Source organism: Electrona antarctica (genome assembly GCF_951216825.1).
Source record: "Electrona antarctica genome assembly, chromosome: 2".
Taxonomy (NCBI): domain Eukaryota; kingdom Metazoa; phylum Chordata; class Actinopteri; order Myctophiformes; family Myctophidae; genus Electrona; species Electrona antarctica.
In genome coordinates, this window is record NC_136807.1 from 23,876,313 (window position 1) to 23,900,583 (window position 24,271).

The following is a 24,271-nucleotide window of genomic DNA, read 5'->3' on the forward strand; positions in this document are numbered from 1 at the left end:
TTGAAAAAGCATGACATTCCCATACCTTTCTGGCTGGTGGGTTGATGTCGGGGTTGACAGAGCTGAAAGGTGCTATGCTGCTGTCTGGGTGAAGGTTTCTACATTGAACAGTGAACAGATAGGGTTGTTTTCTCCTCCTCCAGGACTATCAGTCTCTTCTTCTTGCTCTTCTTTGCCAGAGAGAGTTGAACGTTTTGTCTCAGAACGAGTCCCAGCGGGCAAACTGTGTTATCAATAACCTGGGAGCCATGAAGAACGACACACAGACAGCCACCGTGCCGTGTGCGTGAGACATGTCCGCCAGGCTATTTTGTGGGGAGCTGTCTCACCGCCGCCTAGTGCTGAATTGACGTCACGAACTGGAGGAGGCTGCGAGTGAAAATAAGCTCCACTTCGCGCCGATCTACAAGATCACAGATCTGCTATTCTCGGAGCATAGTCAGCATACATTTGGCTTCGGCCGCAAGGGGCACCAATCATTCTTTAAGATTGGTTTCATGCATCCTATCCTAAAGTCATGATTGTGTTTATTTGCTTGATGTTCTGATTGAACGAAAAACATGCATGGATGCACCCCTCAGTGATGAAATGAAATGAAATGAAATGAAATGAAATGAAATCTATATTTACCCAGGGTATCTGGGCTAAGCTCAAGAACTTGTTTCCAGCCAGGCCCTGCTCATAGAACACATTTCATCGTAGTGGTTCAATGCCTTGTTCAAGGGCACTTCAGCGGTGGTAATTTTTAACGTGTCGGACGGCTGATTCGAACTGGGAACCTTCCGGTATCAAGACCGCGCCGCTATCCGTTCGGCCACCGCTGCCACCTTGTAGCCCAAGGTCATCGGGGTTTCGTGTCTCGCAACATCATACCCCTCAGGGCCCCTCACTCAGGTGACCCAGCCAGCATGGGGTGATCAAGTCCAGATTTAAGTCCCATGATTAGGGAAAGACCAGTCACCGGTGCCACTCACGCTCACCAGGGCCACACAATCCGTTGCTCCGGAACTACTCTGCCGGTAGCCAAGTCTCAGAAATTCAACAAACTAACTGTTTAACAGTTAGTTTGTTGAATTTCTGTTAACAGTTACTGTTAGATATGTTGTACAAGGAGTTCATCCTCTTAGCATCGTTGAGAGACCAGACTTTAAAGATTATATTCATGCGTTGGTACGAACTTGGCACTCGCTGTTTGCCTATATTGTGACACATTTGTCCATTGGACGTGCTTGCTCCATTCCAGATCCTCCAGGCTGAGGCTCATCTGAAGATGGCCGTGCTCTTTTCCTTCCTGATTCTCAGCATCTCATCAAATTTGGATTTATGCAGCCTCTAATAATAAAGGAAAGAAACATAATATGAAACAATGAGTTAACATAAGTTAACATGTAATGGTTCATAGATTAAACAAATAAAAATAAACAATTGCTGGAGACAATGTAGCCTACAATGCAAGATAAATATTTGTAATACTTAAAGTTAAATTTTTTCTATTTGTAATACTTTTGATTAGGCGAAGGGACTGAGTAGGCCTATGAGTAGATTGTAGAAAGCGCATAACTCTGGGAGTGTACAAATAGAACCAAACCATGTGTATGGATGGATTATGGAATGAAAAGGGCTGACATTCACGGCTCTAAACGATGCAATTTCGTATTCAATCCTGATGAGGGCAGCAATGTCCCATCTCTGGATTTAAAACATTTTGGCACCATACTATGGTGTGTAGTTTGACCCTTACCGCCTGCCGTTGTTCAGAACGCGGCGGCATACAAACAGTGAGCTGATTTTACTAGATCATCACTCAAAGTCTCAAACTGAACGTATAATTGAACACATAACACAGCCCAGGCCAGGCCAGGACATCAAAGGTAATATTCCAAAAGAACAGTTCTACCAAGTTTTACTTGACTGATACACACTAAACTATGTCAGTCAATGGCAATATATGCTAACTGGCTATATATAGCTAGCTTACACACACACACACACACACACACACACACAGCTATGTGTATAAACTGTGTTTGCTGTTTGGTAGAAAATGTCAGCAAGAACACCTTACACTACAGAACATGCAGTGGATCTGCTGTTTTCTAGCCTCCAGTAAATCCGCATGGTTGTCAGCATTATCATTGTCAAGTAGGACCCCATTTACTGCCATTACAGTTGTTATTACCCCCAGGGTTATGTATTACCATTTCTGCGGACCCCCCATCTGGAAATGTTTTGTGCCGTCAGGGCCAGGGACCTCCAGAAAAGCAGATCTACAAGCTCCAATAATTAGTGTAGTGTTGGGGAGCATTAAGCGACATGTAGTTTAACTATGCAGCTTAACTACATTTAGCTGTAGCTTGCTGGTAGTTTAACTACATTCATATTTGTTTACAACATCAGGTAGTTTTACTTTTTGGGTACCTTTTTGTAGCTTAAGTTAACTAGCCTACTCAATTTACAAGCTACAATTTTGGGCAATAACATGACATTTATATTCATTTTATTTTACCATTGCTGTGTTTTTGTATCAGAACCCACTTTGTCTTCCATTCTGATTGCTTTGAGTGCATTTCAGTTTCAATTTACAACACTAGATTTTTTGTAATGGGTTGAATCTAGCCATTGACAGCCCATACATCCTTACAGAAAAGTCCTATCTGATTGTATTAAAGAAGACTAGTTGTCTGTGTGTTGAGATAGCCCGTCTCCGGACCCCCCGGGTTGAGCTCCTTGGGTCCGGTATCACCGGCTTCAAGCGACATGGGATGCAATCTGACTTCCCCTTCTCCGACGGATCTCTGCGTTGTGGGTGTCACGCTGACATATTCCAAAAGAAGCATATGAACGCTATAGGAGACAACGAACCCTCTGACCCCCCCCCGCGAACGGCTCAGAAGCCGTTAAGTATTTTTAATGTTTGTACGACCGTTTTGGCAGCTCTCTTCCTTCCTTCCTTGACTTCCTTATTGACATCCTATTGTACCGCCTCCATCACCGTGGCTGGCTACCTGCGACAGAGCGCCGGAACTGGCTATCTGCGCGTTCCTGCCTCTGTCGCAGGTAGCCAGCCACGGTGATGGAGGCGGTACAATAGGATGTCAATAAGGAAGTCAAGGAAGGAAGGAAGAGAGCTGCCAAAACGGTCGTACAAACATTAAAAATACTTAACGGCTTCTGAGCCGTTCGCGGGGGGGGTCAGAGGGTTCGTTGTCTCCTATAGCGTTCATATGCTTCTTTTGGAATATGTCAGCGTGACACCCACAGCGCAGAGATCCGTCGGAGAAGGGGAAGTCAGATTGCATCCCATGTCGCTTGAAGTCGATGATAAGGAACCCTACGTAAAGTCATCAAAATGTCAGAAACTTTAACGTAGGGTTCCGAAAGGAGCTATGTGTTGAGAGTGAGGCTGACAATCTCGACAGATCCTCTTTTTTGTCTCTAGTCTTTCTTTACTTTAGGAACACAGATGTGTTTACTAAAGTAAATGTCAACCTTTTTTAAATAAAACTCAGTTGAGAGGCACATTTCTCCTGGTTTGTGACTTTTTCGTTTCATATTCTCAATTTAACACTGAAAAAGAAAAAGTACTTGTTGGAACTACTTTTTCTATCTAGCCGTATGTAGCTACATTTCTCCAATTTACACAAAGTCTATGCAATTAGTGTTGACAAAATTGTTGTTTTGCGCAACGTTTGCCAGTTACTGTATCTCTCCTAAGCCTTAGGACCTAAGGTACCACATCAATACAGCATGGAATTGTGGACACAATCTTATCCAAGTTCCAACCATAACAAAATATTGTTTAGTTTTGAGAAAGGTTGAAAAACCACGGATGTGTTTAATAGAGTCCACAGTAAAGCTCTGGTTGTGTGAGTCCACTAAAGATGTGTTCTGTTCTGTGTGTTCTAGGGTCCACTAAAGATGTGTTCTCTGGTTCTGTTCCCCCCTCCGCACCCTGCTGGTCAGATCACGCTCTGCGAGTCCAACAACGAGCTGGTGTCTGGAACCAGCTGCCTGAAACAGGTCTGAGTGCATTTAAAGCTCCACTCTGCGATTTGTTGTGCCAATGTCAGTTTAGGATACAAATGACTGAGTCAAAGTGGTTGTGGAATGTGGACAGGTGTTCCTGTCCAAAGTGACTCTGTTAGCATACAGTGGATCGTGGATTTTATTATATATTGAAAGACGTTTTGCACATTAAAATTCTGTCCTTCAAATTTACTTGCCTAAAAGTATGCACATTAAAATATACTCTTAAGTGCTGAAAGGAAAAGAATATCCCATTTCTCAAGTTTCAAATAAGTATAACTTGTATATGTTGTGAACTTGTCTTGTAGATCGTCTATTTTCAAATAGCCTAAATATGCATAGTGAAGTGGTTAATGTATGTTTTGTAATAATCAAAATCTACAAAGTAACTAGTAACTAAAGTTTTCGAATTATTGTAGTGGAGTAAAAAAGTACTGCCTCTACATCTGAGATGTGGTGGAGTAGAAGTAAAGAAGTGAAGTAGAAGTATTGGAAATCGTAAACACTCCAGTAAAGTAAAAAAAGAAAATCTCAAAAGTGTACTTAAGTGTACAGTACTTGAGTAAATATACTTAGTTATGTTCTAATGGAGTGTGTGTGTGTCAGTCATACAGGAGTCAGGTCCGTTCTAATGGAGTGTGTGTGTGTCATACAGGAGTCAGGTCCGTTCTAATGGAGTGTGTGTGTGTCATACAGGAGTCAGGTCCGTTCTAATGGAGTGTGTGTGTGTCATACAGGAGTCAGGTCCGTTCTAATGGAGTGTGTGTGTCATACAGGAGTCAGGTCCGTTCTAATAGAGTGTGTCATACAGGAGTCAGGTCCGTTCTAATGGAGTGTGTGTGTCATACAGGAGTCAGGTCCGTTCTAATGGAGTGTGTGGGTCATACAGGAGTCAGGTCCGTTCTAATGGAGTGTGTGTGTCATACAGGAGTCAGGTCCGTTAAGTCTCTACTTTCCCCGGGAGTCTCTGAAGCCTCACAGCCGGACAGAGAACAGCAGCAAGGCTGCCTTTCTGGACCACAGCGAGACCTTGTGGATGAGAAGTGCAACCGCATGGTATGTAACGGTAGTAGACTGTATATGCACGCACACACACGGTTTTCTAACTCTTTCCTCTCTCTGGCTACCAGGAGGGATGCAGGTCTCACTGGGCTACTGGATGAAATTTACACCTCAAGTTCAGAAGGTGAGGATGTCCTGAGGATGCCTGTCTGTCTCTCATTCTAGCAAGCTACTATACAGTAGGCATATTTCTTGTGCTGACAGCAGGCCAAGGACCTCAGTTTTAGAAATATTTTTCAACTCGCTCAACGGTATCTATGTCATGTCATGTCATGTTTTTATTTTTATTTTGTTTTCTTGTACACCCCCATGTCCCTCTCTCACTCCTCAGTGCCCAAATGTGTGTCAGTGGCGTCTGGCTTTGTCCTGGCGTTGCTTCGACGGCTGTCCTCCTTCCACGGCTCCCTGTTTCCTCACCTCACAGTAAGTGGAGCCTGTTGTTTATGTCTTCTAGACTAGTGTTCTGTATCATTGCTGCCCATACTGCAGGCATGTGTTTTGCTGCCCAACCGCAACCAAATACAATACAATATAATCTTGGTGGTCCTTGACATGAAAAGGTTTGAGAACCACTAATATAGCAACATAAGTTTTCTAGAATAGGCTGCAGGTAATTAAGACACATTCATAATGGCATTGATTACACAGGGGTTTGTACCATATGTTAATTGAAGATGTTTGTAATCCACCACACAGCTGAGCAAGGAGGACATGATTACCGAGTTTTCCCAGGTGCTAAAATGGTAAGTTGTGCAAATCACTGAATGTACAGGTATGTACTTTGTTTTTATTGCATTTACATCATCTGTATAATCAGTAGTAAAATATTTTACTACTCTATTTGGAGGTCTCAAATTAAATTTATTTTTCTTTCCTTTTTTGATGTATTTCAATATTTGTAGCTCCATCGGTAGTGCCTTTGAATTGGAGGTTTCTGGGTTCAATCCTGGCCAACTTGCCATATGAGTTTGATTGAGTACTTTATTAACTGTTGCAATAGTATACAGTAGTGGTACAATATTGCAACGATTGCAAAAAGGAAAACATTTAAAGACATACAATAATATACAATAACAAACAAGACATCAACAGTAGTAAACGTATAATGTACAGTAAACTCTTGGGGAGGGGGTGGTCATTTCTGGTTTTAACCTTAGAAGAGGGGTAAGGGTAATGAGTCACACTTGTGACTGGGGTGAAGTGCCTCTTTAATCATTTGAGACTCACTCATTGTAAGCGTGTTGGATCAGAGACTAAAGTTGGGCTGTGCTGCCTACATTCTCTAAATGCTCCCCCAGGTCTGACTGTGCGGTGCGAGCCTTCGCCTGGCATCCTCACACTGACAAGTTTGCTGTGGGCCTGCTAGATGACTCGATCAAGATCTACAATCCTAAGAGGTACAGTACCCGCTTCTACCGTTTAATTTGATTTGCATTGTACAATAAAGGTATTGCACAACCTGGTCAATTTCTCTTTCACCCCTGATTTGATCGAATTGGAATCCCAACCTGAACATTTATTACTGCAGACTTGGAGAGAAAGGGAGACTCCTGTAACCGAAAAAATACTCTTCTTTATAGCAATGAATGTGAATATAGACATATTTAACATTTATTTTCACAAAATATCCCCCCACACAAAAACAACAACAAAAGAAACATGGTAATTTGTTCCCATGTTGTTGTTATTGTACTTAAGCATTTATCCTATAGTTTGATGTATGCATTTTACCTTGCTCATTGTAAGTCTGAGTGTCTTCTAAATGCCTACAATACTGTGTGTGTGTGTGTGTGTGTGTGTGTGTGTGTGTGTGTGTGTGTGTGTGTGTGTGTGTGTGTGTGTGTGTGTGTGTGTGTGTGTGTGTGTGTGTGTGTGTGTGTGTGTGTGTGTGTGTGTGTGTGTGTGTGTGTGTGTCAGTTCCATATGTCCAACGTTGAAGCATCGCGTCCAGAGGAACGTGGCTGCGGTTCGCTGGAAGCCTCTGTGTGCCTCTGCTCTGGCTGTAGCCTGTCATAACTGTCTGTTGGTCTGGCACGTTGACCCCTGCTCCCTGTCAACCAGGTATGCACGGCACACACACACACACGGCACACGCACACACACGGCGCGCACACACAGGCACTAGATGGTCCTTTGTGGGCAGGGTTAGTGGGGATGTATGTATTTGTCACTGGGCCGTAGGTCTGGTAAACGGATATTCTAAATATTCAAATATTCCAAGAATATGGGGAAGAAAATGTGTATTCGATTATAAAAAAATATATTCAAATAAAAACAAATAAAATATTGTTATTATTATTAATGATTGGATCAGAGTAGCGTGCACACTGTCCCTCTTCAGCTGGTGTCCTGTTTTTACAATAAAAAGTCATTTTCTATTGGGGAAAAATAATAATAATACAAATAATAATAATTCATATTTGTTATTCGGGCCAATTTTTAAGACCAAAATTCAAATGTAATTTCTGAGGAATGCTAACAGCCCTACTGAGCCATGCAGATCAAATACGTTAGGCTGTGCATTGAGTGTTCACCCCTCCCCAGCTGAGGATTGAGGTCTCACATTCCTGGTTTTACTACTGTATGTTACCGTGGATCTGGATGGTAGTAATGCTGTTAACATCTCATCCCTGCCCGTTCCCTCAGGCCGTCCTCTGGCTGTGCTCAGGTCCTGTCCCACCCTGGACACTCTCCAGTCACCTCCATCGAATGGTCTCCCAGTGGATCTCTGCTGGTGTCGGCATCACCCGTCGACATGGCCATGATAGTATGTCTGTCTGTCTGTCTGTGTCTGCCTGCCTGTGTCTTGAGTCTCCCGTCGACGTGGTCATGATATTACGACTTCCGTCTGTATGTCTGTCTTTCTGTGAATCGGTTGCACATCCGTAGCTGAGCAGTTAGTGTAGCGATAACAATAAACATCTTTTCTGATCGTATCTTTGTGTTGGTGTCCAGATGTGGGACATAAACATCTTATCTTTGTGTTGGTGTCCAGATGTGGGACATAAACATCTTATCTTTGTGTTGGGCAGCGGTGGTCGAACGGTTTGCGGAGCGGTCTTGATACCGGAAGGTCGCCAGTTCGAATCCCCGGACCGGCACGTTAAAATTACCACCGCTAAAGTGCCCTTGAGCAAGGCATTGAACCCCTACCATGAAATGTTCTATGAGCAGGGTATGGCTGTAAACAAGCATCAGGTGTGGGACATAAACATCTTATCTTTGTCTTGGTGTCCAGGTGTGGGACATAAACATCTTATCTTTGTGTTGGTGTCCAGGTGTGGGACGTAGCGGCAGAGAGCTCTGTTCCTCTGCACCGCGTGGGAGGAGGAGGAGTCACCTTCCTGTCCTGGTCTCCTGACGGCAGCCACGTTCTGGCCTCGACGCCCTCCGCTCTGTTCAGGTTAGACACTAAATGAGTATCCATCCGTTTTGTTTTCTTCCACCAATCGATTAAATCTATTAGTTTGATTAACTTAATGTGTTTTTCTCTCAGGGTTTGGGAGACCAGGATGTGGACGTGTGACAGATGGCCGTGTTTGAAGGGACGCTGTCAGGTGACAACATTTCAGTATGCTTTCTAACAATCCTTAATGTTCTGGCACAAAGCCACCGGGATGGAACATGAACTGATGTTCGTTTGTTTCTCTTCATTTGATGAACTGATGATGGCGTTTGATTGAATCTGTCAGTCTGGCTGCTGGAGTCCAGATGGGAGTCGACTTCTCTTCACTGTCCAGGGAGAGACCGTCATCTATGCCCTGACCTTCACTGATATGCTAGGTGAGTGCTTCTCAAAGTGATATGCTAGGTGAGTGCTTCTCAAAGTGATATGCTAGGTGAGTGCTTCTCAAAGTGATATGCTAGGTGAGTGCTTCTCAAAGTGATATGCCAGGTGAGTGCTTCTCAAAGTGATATGCTAGGTGAGTGCTTCTCAAAGTGATATGCTAGGTGAGTGCTTCTCAAAGTGATATGCTAGGTGAGTGCTTCTCAAAGTGATATGCTAGGTGAGTGCTTCTCAAAGTGATATGCTAGGTGAGTGCTTCTCAAAGTGATATGCTAGGTGAGTGCTTCTCAAAGTGATATGCTAGGTGAGTGCTTCTCAAAGTTATATGCTAGGTCAGTGCTTCACAAAGTGATATGCTAGGTCAGTGCTTCACAAAGTGATATGCTAGGTCAGTGCTTCACAAAGTGATATGCCAGTTGAGTGCTTCTCAAAGTGATATGCCAGGTGAGTGCTTCACAAAGTGATATGCTAGGTCAGTGCTTCACAAAGTGATATGCTAGGTCAGTGCTTCACAAAGTGATATGCCAGGTGAGTGCTTCACAAAGTGATATGCTAGGTCAGTGCTTCACAAAGTGATATGCTAGGTAGGTGCTTCACAAAGTGGGGACTCTGTGGAACCCAGGGGTAACCAGAATGCTCGCCTTAAAACACGCTCTGCCTATTTTTTTCCGCCGACCTCACGCCGACCGCTCGGTGGGACGGTTCTTATATTCTTGTATGGTTTAGGAATAAGGTTAGGTTTAACCGTTTAGGCATAGTTTACTGAGGTTACGTTTAGGAATACCAGGCTGAGCAGTTCCGCCGGCTGTACGCCCGAGGCGACTGTGTTTTGAGGCGAGCGTTCTGGTATTAAACCCAGGGGCCAATAGGATTTATATATTATTCATTTGAAGATGGCCAATTTGGCCATAAAGGCTGAAAACATGTTTTTGAAGTGGTGCCGCCATGCTTTTTTACATCTTGGAAACGTAAGTTGGAATGTAACTTGATAAATGACTTTGGCGACTTTGCCACCAGGGGGACACTCGGGATCAAACGCAGCAACGGTGGTAGCTGACCTATCGGAGACGACCTTCACCACCCCAGACGGAGACATGGTGTAAGAATAGAATATAGGTTGCCTAGCCATCTGGACCAGGCTTAATTTATACTTGCCATAAATTGCATATCGTCTCTGTCGGGTGGCTACCTGATGTTCGAAACTGTTACTTATTTGTTACTGCTACTTAGTACTTACTTATTCAAATGCAAAAATAGCAGATCAACAAGCTCAAAACACATAGTGCTGCATTTCTAGCATGCTACTTTTGATGATTTTGTGTGACGCTGTAGTATGTTCAAGTAGGGTGTTCATTTCCAAAAAACAAAACACAAAAAGTTAAAATATGGAGTTAAGAGGTTTCTGCCAAACAGTGATATAATGTATCTGTTTAGTAGAGAGAGAGGGAGGATTATACAACGTATAAATGAGCCTTAATTGGCCTCAAAGTCAAACATACAAACTCATCACTGTGTAATTCAATTGTGTCTGTTAGCATCGGTGGACAGGTTCAGTGTCTTATTGACATATTAATGTGTTCATAGGGTGGGAGGAGAGGTCCAGTGTCTGGCCTGGGACCCCAGAGGAGAAAGACTTGCTGTGCTTCTCAAAGGTCAGCCTCATGTCCTGTGGTGTGTCCCATCTGTAGACATTATGATCTCATGTTCTCTGCCCTCCTGTGGTACATTTTAACCCGTTGTTAGCTTGGAGATCTGTCCTCCAAGTGAAAGTGTATAAATGTAGCTTGTTTCTCCTGTGTTGTCCCACTTTGCATCAATGTGTTCAGGTGACCCACAGGCCACCATAGCAGTGTTTAAGACCAGAGTCAGCCCCATCTTTGAGCTCTTGCCATGGTGCGTGGATGTTCATTTGTCCTCCTGAAAGTTGTCATTTTTGCTATACTACCCCACTGAAATGTTTTATAATAATAATAATGATGATGATGATAATAGTAATAATAATGCGTGGTTTCTCTCAGTGGCTTTGTTCAGGGAGAAGCTGGAACGGAGCCCAGACTCATGCAGTTCCATCCTAACTTCCAGCATGGAGCCTTGCTCACTGTGGTCAGTCCTGTTTTTATTCTGTTGACACTGGTCAGTCCTTATGGCTAATACTTCATGACTATCGCTTCACAAAAATGATAGTCTCGCGTGGCCAGACTGTTGCCTCTCTTAATTTTCAAATGCTTCCGTCATACAGTCTGGAGAACGGAAGCTCTTTCCATGAAAGCGATAAAGCAGATGTGACGCATCCCCTCACTTTTGCCGTGGCAAAACCAAGTTGTCCTACTTGAAGCAAAACCGTGTCGATTGTTGAAGCTAAGATGGCTAGTTCGTTTTCTGTGTTATTTCTTCTTTCACTAGTTTTGTCGGTGTTAATTCCATGATACCTTTCTGTGTTAAACTATCCGTGCACAAATAACATGAATTTGCCGCTTGTATGACTCTATGCTCCCGTCTCGGTTGTGTTTCCAATGGCACTACAGTTCCGTGAGCACCGCGTCATGATTGGTCGAATATCTTTCGCGTCCGTTACTCGACTCTTGGGAGCTGTAGTGCCAGACTCTATTTAGCATTCAGAGATTGTGGAATAGTTGTCTGGCCACCGGAGACTACAAAAATTACACATTTTCCACAGAAAATGACGTCTCCCTCTTCTCTGTCTCCCCCTAGTGTTGGTCCAATGGAAGAATCACCCATGTGCCTTTCTACTTCCTAAGCGCGGGGGTTCCCCATGTGGGCCTCAACGATAGCCCCTTACTGCCACACCCCCAGGAGGGCCCCGCCGACTTGAATCACACCTTATTCTCAACGCTCCTCTCCCCGCAGTACAGTACGATCGGTGGACCACTAGAACTGATGTAACAAAAACAGTGTTGTGATTTGGGCAGCCGTCCGGTCACCTGCCTGAACAGAGAGATAATGAGAAAACAACGAATGTTACCCGCAGTGACAATTATTTGAACTAATCAAATTAATTCATTATTAAAAAACAAAGAGATAAAATTATCGATTTACATAAACTGTGACGAGTTGTGAGCTTGCTGGTAATTGATGGTAATTTCCCTTTTGTTACGTCCATATACCTGTGATGTTTAAAAATGAGCATTCACATTTTCCTACTTGTGTGCTGCTGTGAAGAATGAAGATCTTGTGAATGTCTCGTCTAAATAACAAAGCAAAATGCCAGCAGTTCCACCGAATGAGGGAAAAAAAGTCTGGTTTTCCTGGTGCTGTAGCCGGTGTCCACAGACAGGAGGAAACAGAATCCCTTGCCAGGGAACCCCCCAGAAGAAAAGATTAATGTTAAAAAATCCAAACATCCTTGGTACATTTAAAAACATTTTCAAAAATAATATATGGTACAAGCTTGCAGCACGGCACAATGTGATCTGCCGTGAGCTTGTAGATCTGCTATTTTTGAATAGCCAACGTATAAAATATAGATACAGAGTGACGCTGTATTACATTTTTTTTCTGGGGACGACCACTTTATTCTTTATAATAAAGTAGTGAGTTGAAAATAAATGCAGTGTTCTTTTGCCTTTTCTTTTCACGGAAATAGGGAATTATGCTGGTAGTTACAGTACTTATAAATGTACTTTGTTATTTCCCACCTTTTCCTCCGTGGTGGAAAGCCACCATTGGGTCTATCTCATATCTTATGCTGAAGACAAAACAGACTGACAGATATGTCATGTAACAAACAAAAACGTAACTAAACTGAAATTTATAACAACTAGAGCGGTGCCCATTGGGCACTGGCCCCACCCAGTTATTTTGTCTGAATAGGCTATGTATGACACTTATTTACTACGACAATATGTATGGCACATGAGTCCAACTAGTACGTACTAGTGGTTCTCAAATGTTTTATTTGCAAGGACCCCCTTGTACTCGGTTATGGTCAGTCAGGGCTAGCTCGATCTTTATGTGTGTCTGGTAATATAGTTCATTTTTCTTGTCAGTGGCAACTATTACATTTTGACAACCATGTTCACCACAATCCAGCATGGTGATGACCCCTGGTCTGTATATATCTGTCCTCAGAGCACACTTTGGTGTGTGTGTGTGTGTGTGTGTGTGTGTGTGTGTGTGTGTGTGCGTGTGCGTGTGCGTGTGTGCGCGCGCGCTAGGAAAAACGGCAGTAAGGTGCTCCTCTGGTGCTAAATATTTCTAAATATTATGTTATCAATATCTTGTTGGGTTGTCACTTTTCAGTGTGCTTCTACGAAACCTCATAGTTTTAAACCCTCACCTTTAAGTCGACAGTGGCGTAGCCAGGAATTAATTGATGGAAAGCAAACATTTTTAATAAATAAATTGATTAATTAATACATATATTTGCCTCAATTTCCTAAAAATATTAAGTCAGTTTGTCGTCTCCAATCAGTAAGAAATTGACACCCACTGCCCAATGGAGCAGCTTAATGGTGAATGCAGAGATTGGGTTCACATTATGTTATTTTAGTTGTAAGAAAGCTATTGTCAAAATGGCTTAATATTATATGAAAAAATCACACCTGTGTGAAGTGAGTGGTGCAACTCCGTGTGGGGGTCCCCGGAAGTTCCAGACCCACAGGAACGCGCCCAGGGGGCCGGACCGATTCCAGCGAGCTGCCCCATGTCCGAAACGGTTGAGAAATGACAGTTACCCTTTACTGTACTGTACTGGCACACCCGAAATCATCATATATACAGTTAATATGTGTGTTTGTGTCTGTATGTGTTAGGTTGCGCACAGGTAGTGGAAAAACAACCATGCTATTTTCGTGCTCATACCCAGGCACCCACCCAGCCAGGCAGGAACCCACACACATAGCTCCGTAAGGGAGTGGTTGCACCACTCAAAAAGGGTGGGCCCACTTTGAGAACCACTCAGCATACAAAACATGTCATACAATAGATTCTGCTGCCATCTAGTGGACACTTGAAGGAAAGCTCAACAGACCAATCTCTCATTACACAGTTGACCGGCTGTCCTGGTTCATACCTTTTCCCCATATACTGTACACCAAATCCAGCCAATATACACGTTGTAATGCATCAGGTTGTGAGCTTGTAGTTTGGCTATTTTCGCTCATTGTTTGCTCTAGAATAGGTTAATTTGTGCCGCGCTGCGAGCTTGTAAATCTGCTATTTTGGAATATATTTAAAACATCTTGGAAGTGTGCATTTTTAAACACAGTTGAAAATTATGTGTGCATGTTTAAAAAGAAAGAACAAAATGTGCAGGCTATGTTGTGTCTCCTGTTAAAGGGTGTTATTATAAGTTATAGCCTGGTATGTGACTCTTAGTCACTTCGAATGCTTCTTTCTATCTTTCTTTCTTTCTTTCTTTCTTTCTTTCTGATAACCGCGTCCCTCCCAACCTACTCTGGACCAAGGAGTCATGGGTATAACATGGGTATACCAGAGCCAAGATGACCCCAGACAGAAACAGAATGACATGGACAGTAATGCGTACGTCCAACTTCCCCCCACACAGCTCAACTTCTCAGCGACTGTGAATGACCCTATTATAGCCTATAGAAGTCCCTGGATAGGTGCTACACAGGAATGCTATGTGCAGCACTATTGACATCAACTAGGATGAACACGTTAAAATGGTGACTGTGCATTCATATAGCACCTTTATCCGTGCTCATCAGGAATAGTTAGGGGTTTAGTGTCTTGCTCAAGGACTCTTCAACACAAACTCAGGGGGAGCAGGGGATCCGATACTAACTCAGGGGGAGCAGGGCCTCGAACCAGGAACACACATGGGCATTGATCACGAGGGCGTCCCACACCGGGCGTACCAAAGAAAGATGCAGGGAGGAAAGTATAAGAGCTGCTAGTCAGATACGTATGGATGACTGGAGATGCCACCGGAGGCCTCGTCTGAAAGGGAGAGGTCAAACGGACAGTTCTCGACAGTGTTGCCATATCCACTTCTAAGTGACTTTGGGCTCAATTTGATGTAAAGTTGCTTGTAAATTATTGGTGGTTGCGACTTATTTCCCTAATGTTCTTTAAACCAGTGGTTCTCAAACATTTTCATGTGACCCCCCATTAAGTCGGCCATACCACTCATGGCCAAAAGGGATACTAATTTTGTATTTTAAAATAAAATTCCAGACGCCAGAATTAATATATTTGTCTCCGGACCCCCACCTGAAAATATGTTGTCTCAGGAGACGCGGCGTGTTGTGAGTTTGTACAGTGTAGATCTGCTATTTTCAAATTGCCGGTGTATATGTAGGCTATATAGGTTTAAAGTGCTCATGTTGCCCCCAAAAAAGTCACTTCTTTTGGGCTTGTTTTCATATAGACGTGGTTGCTTGTTTCTCTCGCAATACCTGACAACATTGGTTCTGGTCAGACGTGCACACGTAGCGCTTTTTGAGTGGTGTAAACCACTCCTACAACTGGCTTTTGTGTGCAGAAAAAAATGAGCATGGTTGCTATGTTCAAAATAATTTCTGACGTAATTAAATCACACCCGGGTGAACTGGATGACCGTAGCAACCATGGTCATTTTCTCTGCACAAAAAAAGCCAGTTGTGAAATCACATCCGGGTGTGATTTCATTACGTCAGACATTACGTCAGACCACAGCTGATCATGCTATATAAAACCTTACACCACTCAGTTCACACGGGTGTGATTTTTTAAAGTACAAAGTAGGTTGATTTCTCACTTTCCTGCTTTCTTTCTCCGTTCAAAATAAGCTTGTGAACAATTAACTTGATCGTTTACCCCATCAATCATGAGCCGGAACAACAGCAGGGAGAAAAGCATCCATCAGCAAAGACAAGACATCCATCACTCACTGGAAAACAACAACTATACTATTACTACTTGAGTAATGTGAGCAAAAGTTTGATATTTTCAGGTCACAATGTTGAATTACTTAACTCCACTTTTATGCTGCCTGCAGTGATGGGCAGCAGGGAGTTACAAGTAATCACTCATTTTCTTCTGTGTGTGTGGGGGGGGGGGGGACATGGTGACTGAGGAACATTTTCCTGGTCCTCAAGGGACACAAGGGAAATGGTTGTTTTTGAGTGGTGCAGCCACTCCATTGTCCAGCAATGTGTGTCCCTGCCTGGCTGGCTGGGCCCATGGCTGGGTCCGAGCACGGAAATAGTGTTTTTTTCACCACCAAGTGTCACTTTTGCACAGCCTAGCACGCACGCACGCACACACGCACGCACGCACGCACGCACGCACGCACGCACGCACGCACGCACGCACGCACCCACGCACGCACACACACAAGTACAGCTACCTTCAGCTACCTTTTTAAGTAGTCACAGAATATATATGTCCAGACTCCAGTACAATTGATCCGCGATCATCACGGACACAGAGGCTTTCTCTGTGTTTCAGTGGAAAAAACGGCCCGTCCATTATGTACTTATTTATCATTGAAAATAGCATGTTTTGCCAAAAATGCATAATTAAAGTGAGGCGAGAGACGTTTCCCCCGCAAAAAAAAGAATAAACAGAAAATAGACAGTGAAGGAGCCATTCTGCCTGTGTGTGCCTTTAACCCGTTAGATGGGCGGGTTCACCATGGGGGGTGTGTGTCACCATGACAGCTATGTGGATGACATCTGGCTGCTATCCATTGAATATCCATTCATGTGGAGCAGGAGCACGGCCAGAGTGCATGTAGAGTGTGCCAAGTTTGGCTCTGGGCCAAATGCCAAGAAAACAGAGGCTATCACCTATAACATCCATTCCTCCAGGCAGAGAACAGAGGCTATCACCTATAACATCCATTCCTCCAGGCAGAGAACAGAGGCTATCACCTATAACATCCATTCCTCCAGGCAGCACGCTGTGAAGAGTGAAGGTTAGGAGGTCAATTACTCCACTTTGTCTGCAGGGCTCATGGATCAACTGGCCAGAGCCACAGCAAGACCTTAACATGAGGAAAGGGCTCTCAATGGCATGACCAGTGTGTTATTGTTGTCCAACCAAAGCTTTTGCATGCTCAACCGACCGATTATTGTATAATGCCTTATGTTGTTATATTCACCGTAATTTAAATGCTGAATTTTCTGACTGATATAGTTAGTCTTATAGTGTCAATCAATCAACCAGCCGAGGTGTTGCATAGCAATAGATGTTGGGAGTGGGCAGGCGTTTGCTTCTAATCTAATTGGCTGTTCACTTGTTCTATCAGCATTTAGCGAAGACTTTTATAATACATTTATAATAAAGAAAAAAAGAGAAACTCTTACACAGCAATATCCAACACAAATAAAAACAAATGCCCTTTACCTTATGCTGGAGGTACAAGCATGTCTGACTGACATTTATAATAATGATATACAGTCATATTCCCCACTGTGGGCTCTGTGCGTGCGTGCGTGTGTGCGTGCGTGCCTGCGTGCGTGCGTGCATGCGTCCATCCATGGTGAGCAGGCTGTTCTTGCTGGAACACAGACACTTTCAGTGCTCACAGAGTCAGACTGTATATTTGCTGCTGTTCAAAGTTTTACATCAATTTGCTTCCCGTTCTGTTCTTTGAAGCTATTTCTGCCTGAAGGGAAGCGGAGAGCGGCAGGTGATTGAGGGACGAGAAAATGTGTTTAATGATGATGATGTTTCACACAAGGTACTGGTAGCACTATGCAGATGTTCTTGCTGCTAACTAGACTGGTGTTGTTGGGTGAAGGGCCAAGCAATTGTCAGGCTCTCCACTTCTGGGTGACACGGCCAACGTTAGACAGGCCTATAATATTTAAGTTGATGATTAATTGTCACACTAATAATTGCGATTTAATTGTGTTTTTTTCATTGAACATTGGAACGTTACAATTTGTTTTTCTGTTTGCCTGTTTGACATTGTGCAGGGCAGATGCATGTGACAAATAACTTATATATAACAATCGCTAACACATTTAATATTTTCTTTTCTTTCTTTCCCAAAAAAAAAAGACAAAATATTTGCAGATCTAATATTTTTTATGGACCCTTTTCAACATGGAAAATTATGCAAAAATAACTGCGATCATCTCAAATAATTGCGATTACATCATTGATTTTTCCTTTCAAGGACGCCCAGTTTGATGCACCACCACCCACGGACGCCCAGTTTGATGCACCACCAGACCACGGACGCCCATTTGATACAATGTTTGTTGTATAGGACTACTGTATGTTGGAGCGGTTCAGGGCTTTGCTTCTTGTGTGTGTGTGTGTGTGTGTGTGTGTGTTTTAATTACCTTTACTGGCTGGTAATCAGGATCTATAGCGCGTCCCATGAGATAGATGGTGGACTGATAAACCATCTGGAATTCACTGGCAAACATTCATGGTTCCTGATCCATCCGCTCTCACCACTAACCTCCATGTTCACTAACATCTGTTATTAGTTCCATTAGTATAGGCTTCAGGATGCAAAAGTATCATACAAGCAATTCATTGATAATGTTCACAATACAAGGGGGACAGATGGCATTCCGACGCAGCACCATTCCGACTACGTGACTTCTGTGTGTACATCAACAATATCTCAAATTGATATAGCACTTTTCTGAGTACCCAAAGATGCTTTAAATGGGGGCAATTGAGGAAATAAGACTATTAATTAATTAAGGAATATAATCAATAAAAACAGTGAAATGAGTTAGCTGGGGAGCGCAATATTGAAGAGGTGGGTTTGAGGGTGGTTTTGAAGGTTTCCAGGGTGGGAGCATCTCAGAGTTTGGGGAGTTAATTCCACAGGGTTGGGGCAGCGGAAGCAAAAGCTATGTTGCCTGATGCAGTATGTGGTCCTGAGGACCTCAAGGATGTTTGCGTCACCACCAGACCTGAGGGAGCGGGGCGGGAGCTGATGGGGGAAGCAATGAATACAACATACACTTACACAACGATAACAGGGAACAGAAACACAAAAAACAAGTCCCTTGTTTAATTAAATGTGAAATATTTTGACTGTGCATGAGCAAGAGTCTTATGGTAATTATGATCTTCCAAAAAGCGCTGTTGTAGATTCCTTCCTGTTTCATGCCTGTCTCGTCCTGTACTCATTTCCTTACATAATTGAGTGTTTACTTTCATCTCTGCTTGTCTCAGTGAAATGTAGAGTCCTTTCTTCTTGTCCTTGTGTCCTCTGAAACACTCCCATCCCTGCATCATCCTCCCCCACGCTGGCCTTTTTTCTCCTCCATTGCTTTTGCAGTAGCCTATGTGACGTGCCAACTTACTGTTGCCAGATTTTGCGAGCTAATAAGCAACAACGTCTATGAAAACAAACCCAAATGAAGAGACTATTAGGCCGCAGGAGCACTTTAAACATAGACTTTGACTATTATCTTTCTCACACTCTCTCTCTCTCTCTCTCTCTCTCTCTCTCTCTCTCTCTCTCTCTCTCTCTCAATCAAAAAAAGAAGCTTATAATAAGCAGACCTGTCAGCACTGGTGCCAACTGGCTCGCTTTGCTGTTCCTTCACCATTGAGTAACTCATTGATTACAATACACTAGCCCTTACCCGTTGCCCCCCCCCCCCCCCCCTGGTGGCTGCTGGGGTACTGTGCCCTGGGTGCGTTTTCACATTTTTAATTCACTAATAAATTCATTCATAATTTATCATTTGTTAAATTGGAAAAAGGGCTTTGTTAAGACCTCCATATTAGTATGGTCAATGCCTGTGTGAAAAGTGGGAGTGATTGGTGCAGGCGGTGAGGAGATACGGCGGTGTTTCTGACAGACATTGACTGAATTATAGTATGACAGACATTGACTGAATTATAGTATGATGATGTCTGATAAAATGAATATAAATATCTAAATAATGAATCAAGCAACAACAATTAAAAATTGTCCGGGGTGCTCACAAAAGCCTGAGTAAATCTAAGAATGACCCAAAACATGTTTGAAAGTGAAATATCCCTTTAACTCTCAGAGTTAGAATTACAGGTCTATAAGGGTCCAGGGCCCCACTTTGAGAACCACTGGCCTAGGACTCGTGACACCTGTAATGGCGAGCCGTTTATTATTGTTGTTATTTATTTCATGGTTATGGTTGGATAAATATATATGTACTTGACGCTATTTCCATATATATTTATACTAACGAACTATTGGTCATATACAGTTATGGAGCTACGGTTATTTTATATCGCCTGCTGGTAGTCTTGTTTATGCTGCACTGGCCATGAGGCGCCACTATGGCCAGTGTTGCTGTTGTGTATGCTGTGCTTATCCATAGAGTATAAAGAAGGATAGAGACTGAACTGGCGCGAAGCTCCCCCCCCCCCCCCCCCCCCCCCCCCCGCTATTCATGTCAGTGGAAGTTGCTCAGTGGCGTTTTGAAGCACCCGGAAGAACCGTCTCAGAACGTCTACTTCCGCATTTGACCACCACATTTTGGTGGTCAAATGCGGAAGTGCAACCGAGCGCTCAATGTTAAAGCCCAGCTGCACAGGGTTTCCCGGTCATGAATCCACGGGTCCGCCTGTAGTCCCTCCTCTTACCACTAGGGCCCAGTGCTTCAACGTTGGAGCGCCTCACTGGCCCCTTGTGCTTATCCCAGCTACAGACTAAAGATGTCCCTTCTCGCTTGCCATCTCTTGCGAGAACCGGTAGAAGCTGTGTGAGGGCCTGATCACCTCATTGGCCAAGCCGGTCATGACGCACTGGAGGCCTCAGTGCATCTACTATAAAAGACAGTCTTTGCCTGGACTCCGACGAGACAACATTGCTTATTTAGCTGTTTGTTACTGTATCTTGTCAGTTAACTTTTGCTTATTCTTTTGGTTTATTTGTAGCTCCCTTCGGGAAGGAGTTTGTTAGACCCTTTGTTATTGGTTAGGATTTAGGTCAGGTGAAGTTATTGTTTTGTTCGTCTCCTTTTCTTTTGGGAACACCCCACCACTGTACGTCCTCCACTGATATCCTTCTCTATAACTAATACTGCCTATTAGTTATCTTTATTATAAATGATAGTCAATGTACTTGAAAGTCAATTAACTTCCATCATGTATTTATTGAGCCATTTGTACTGAAAACAACACTTTTGTAACTTTGTAACTTTTATAAGTAAAAGCATTTTCGAACTTGCAGTGGATTTCCTGTCCATATCTTATATGTTATGCGTACCTTTACCCTAGACTAATTGGTCCGTAACACACCGTACTAATAAACCTGGCATCGGTCAGGGTTTAGATATTCACTCGCCCACTTAGCATCCTGTTGTCAGGTACCACCGATGTTCTAATGGCGTCCAGCCCATTGAAAAGTGTTTCACATGTTCACAATTCTACATTATCTTATTGTCATCCTGCAAATGCATTGTATTCTGACTGAATGCAGGGCTATTTATCCTGTCAAGATGAAACTGCAGGAATCATGGAATGTCCTTGATGTGCATGTGATGCCCCGCAATTCATGACAATCTACTCGGCTCCGCATGCAGACCTGTTTTTGCATAATGGGTAAATGAGACAGGATTGCAGCATTAAACTTGACAGCTGGAAAAAAGAAGTCACACCGTTTAGTCAGGTAATTGAGTGATCTTTGTCTTAAACTTAAACCAACATGAAAGGCATTGGAAATGCTGTGAAAGGAGGGGAGAATAAATTGACAATCTGTATTATTCAGCTGCATCTGCCTTTGATGTCATGATTCATACTTGCATTGATAGACACTTGGGAGGACAGATGGCTTACCATTTTGTAATAGGCCTAAGGCCTATCTGGTGTGTGTGTGTGTGTGTGTGTGTGTGTGTGTGTGCGTGCGTGCGTGCGTGCGTGCGTGCGTGCGTGCGTGCGTGCGTGCGTGCGTGCGTGCGTGCGTGCGTGCGTGCGTGCAAAACACCAGATATTGTTGTTGTTGATGAGGACAGTGAGAAGTGACCACAGTCTGGAAGAGGCATTCCTTACCAAGGTGCTTAAGTACCAATGTCTTAAAGATGCTATTATACAGCTTGGCTACAAATGTAAACTACTTGTGTCCATAAATCAGTCGTGAGGGGCCTGCAGATTGCAGGCATGTCCAAGCCGAGAGCTAAGGCATTGGCAAAATTCTGTTCAGTGTGTCAATAATTGGCAGTCGCCATATATGGAGAAGGCGATGCTTCCTGTACCCGTGATCTGTATCCTGAAGCACTATGTATCCTGAAGCACACACACACGTGTGTGTGTGTGTGTGTGTGTGTGTGTGTGTGTGTGTGTGTGTGTGTGTGCGAGCATGTGTGCACGCGCGTGTGCGAGCCATGCACGTGTGTGCGCGCGCACGTGCGTGCATGTGTGCGCGTGTGTGCACGTGTGTGTGTGCGTGTGAGTTATAAAGGCCTATACAGTATGTAGATAAGTTTGTGCACATACACAGATTTTCTATGATTATAATGTATAGGCCTTTTTTTACTTGACCGTATATTGTTGTTGTTCTGGCTGTACATGCACCAGGAGTGGGTGGGGCGGAAGTGAGCGGGCGGGGTTGACATATGCCCTTACTGGGCTGCATTCAAGACACTTGCCTTGTGTCTGACACCTGATATGGTTTGACAAAATGTTTGGTCAAACCATATGGGCTTCCATTGGAAATGCATTGAAGCGGCCATTAAACACAGACACAAGACAAACGCAAGACAGGTGTCGTGAATTTGTGAATGCAGCCCATTAAGGGCATATGTCGACCCCACCCGTTCACCTCCGCCCCACCCATAGAGTATAAAGAAGGATAGAGACCGAACTGGAGTGTTAGCCCCGCCCCCCGCTATTCATTTCAGTGGAAGTTGCTCAGTGGCGTTTTGAAGCACCCGGAAGACTTCCGGAAGTATAATTATAACTCAATGGCTCGAGCGAGCAGAAGTTTAGCTTAGCCTAGCCCCGGACCGTCCGGGCTTACGCACGTGACGTCATGAACGTCCGTCCACTTCCATTAAAGTGCTGCAATTCCACATTTCGCCAGTAGATAGTGGCATCTTCAACGTTGGATTATAGCCTTACTGGGGGCTTGGCCCCACCCCCTCCTGGTGCTGCGGCCATCTTGGAAACTAAACACAATATAAACAATGGGAGAAGGGTGGGGCCAAGAAAGGCCCTTATTACTTACACATGATCACAGGGGTGACATGACATTCTAATTGGCTAGCAAAATGAGTGGGAGGGGCCTATATAAGCGATTGCGGCAACCACACTTTCTAGTTGTCTCTTTGCTATTGTTGTTATTGCTACTGTCAAGGAACCAACACCCAATAATTGTTTTCTTGTCTTCGTCTTGTTGACGAAATTGTCAATATTTATTTAGTCTTCTTAGTTTTAGTCATCATTTTTATTTCCGTTTTTGAGAGTGAAAAAAGGTAGTCGAGGAACATTTCATCATAGCTTTAGTCGACAAAATGAACACTGGCATCATGGTTGTTACAGTCGTGAGTCTTTCATAAACTGCTGATCTACTGGTAGTCCGGCCGGCAGCCGAGGTGGACGGGTGGGAAATCATAGTCTTAAAGTCTTAGTCATAGCCTAAAATATTTTCTATATATTCATGAATCCACTTGCTGACCGGCTGTCACTATTGGGCAATTTTTTGTATAGGTGTTTCTTGTGACCCTACCATTAACATGGCAGGCAAAAATGTCAAACTTTCCTTTTGCTTTAAGTAGCACGTGACATGTCAAACTAGGGTGTTTTCATGATTCTAAATCCATTCCAAGCAATAGTTTTGCACAAAATACACTCCTTGGGCTAAAAACGGCCATATAAGTCATGACAAATGTGATGAGGTTGTGCACATTTTGGGCACATTTGGGCAAGTGTTTTTTGTGCAAAACTAATGCTTAATTTGGAATGGATTCAGAATCATGAAAACCCCCTAGTTTGACATGTCACATGCTACTTAAAGCAAAAGGAACATTTTACATTTTTGCCTGCAATAGGATGTTAATGGTAGAGTCACAAGAAACCGCTATAAAAAATATTGCCCAATAGTGACAACCGGTCAGCAAGTGGATTCAATAGACAATATTTTAGGCCAATAAAAAAGACTATATACCAAATTTCCCACTTTAAACAAAAGAAGCCTGTCAGCTGCCGGACTATATATGCGGGTTGTCACGCATCATTTCTCCGGGTTTTTACAAAGAATGGTGCAACAAAAGAATAAAATATCCAGTGAGCAGCAGTTCTGTGGGCTAAAAAGCCTTGTTGATGCCAGAGGTCAGAGGAGAATGAACGGCCAGACTGGTTGGAGCTGATGGAAAAAGCCAAAAGTAACTCAAATAAATAACAACTGAGATATGCAGAAGAGCCTCTCTGAATGCACTTATGCATTCTAAAACCTTGAGGCAGGCTACAGCAGCACAACACCACATGTCTGCTACTTCTGTCGGGTAAGAACAAGGACACTGAAGCTAC

The 24,271-nt window shown here is 43.5% G+C and overlaps 2 protein-coding genes across 3 annotated transcripts in view; one reads left to right on the top strand and one right to left on the bottom strand.

Moving 5' to 3' along the window:
• The window catches only part of LOC306937603 (glycerol-3-phosphate dehydrogenase [NAD(+)], cytoplasmic), a 359,426-nt gene that overhangs the window by 287,879 nt on the left and 47,276 nt on the right, over positions 1-24,271 (bottom strand). The window lies entirely within an intron of this gene.
• Positions 1,731-12,442, top strand: aaas (achalasia, adrenocortical insufficiency, alacrimia). Its single transcript, XM_079522472.1, has 17 exons — positions 1,731-1,871; positions 3,907-4,020; positions 4,955-5,082; positions 5,157-5,212; positions 5,420-5,511; positions 5,785-5,831; positions 6,387-6,485; positions 7,006-7,149; positions 7,735-7,855; positions 8,367-8,491; positions 8,585-8,645; positions 8,781-8,871; positions 9,893-9,974; positions 10,460-10,527; positions 10,702-10,768; positions 10,894-10,978; positions 11,588-12,442. Exons 2-17 carry the CDS (start codon positions 3,919-3,921, stop codon positions 11,777-11,779), a joined length of 1,560 nt encoding a protein of 519 aa, XP_079378598.1. The 5' UTR covers positions 1,731-1,871; positions 3,907-3,918; the 3' UTR covers positions 11,780-12,442.

Excerpts from the sequence above, each read along its gene's own strand:
- aaas (XM_079522472.1), top strand. The coding sequence starts at position 3,919 with ATGTGTTCTCTGGTTCTGTTCCCCCCTCCGCACCCTGCTGGTCAGATC. Across the intron at positions 5,832-6,386 it reads TTTTCCCAGGTGCTAAAATG|GTCTGACTGTGCGGTGCGAG; the intron begins GTAAGTTGTGCA and ends ATGCTCCCCCAG. Across the intron at positions 9,975-10,459 it reads ACCCCAGACGGAGACATGGT|GGTGGGAGGAGAGGTCCAGT; the intron begins GTAAGAATAGAA and ends ATGTGTTCATAG.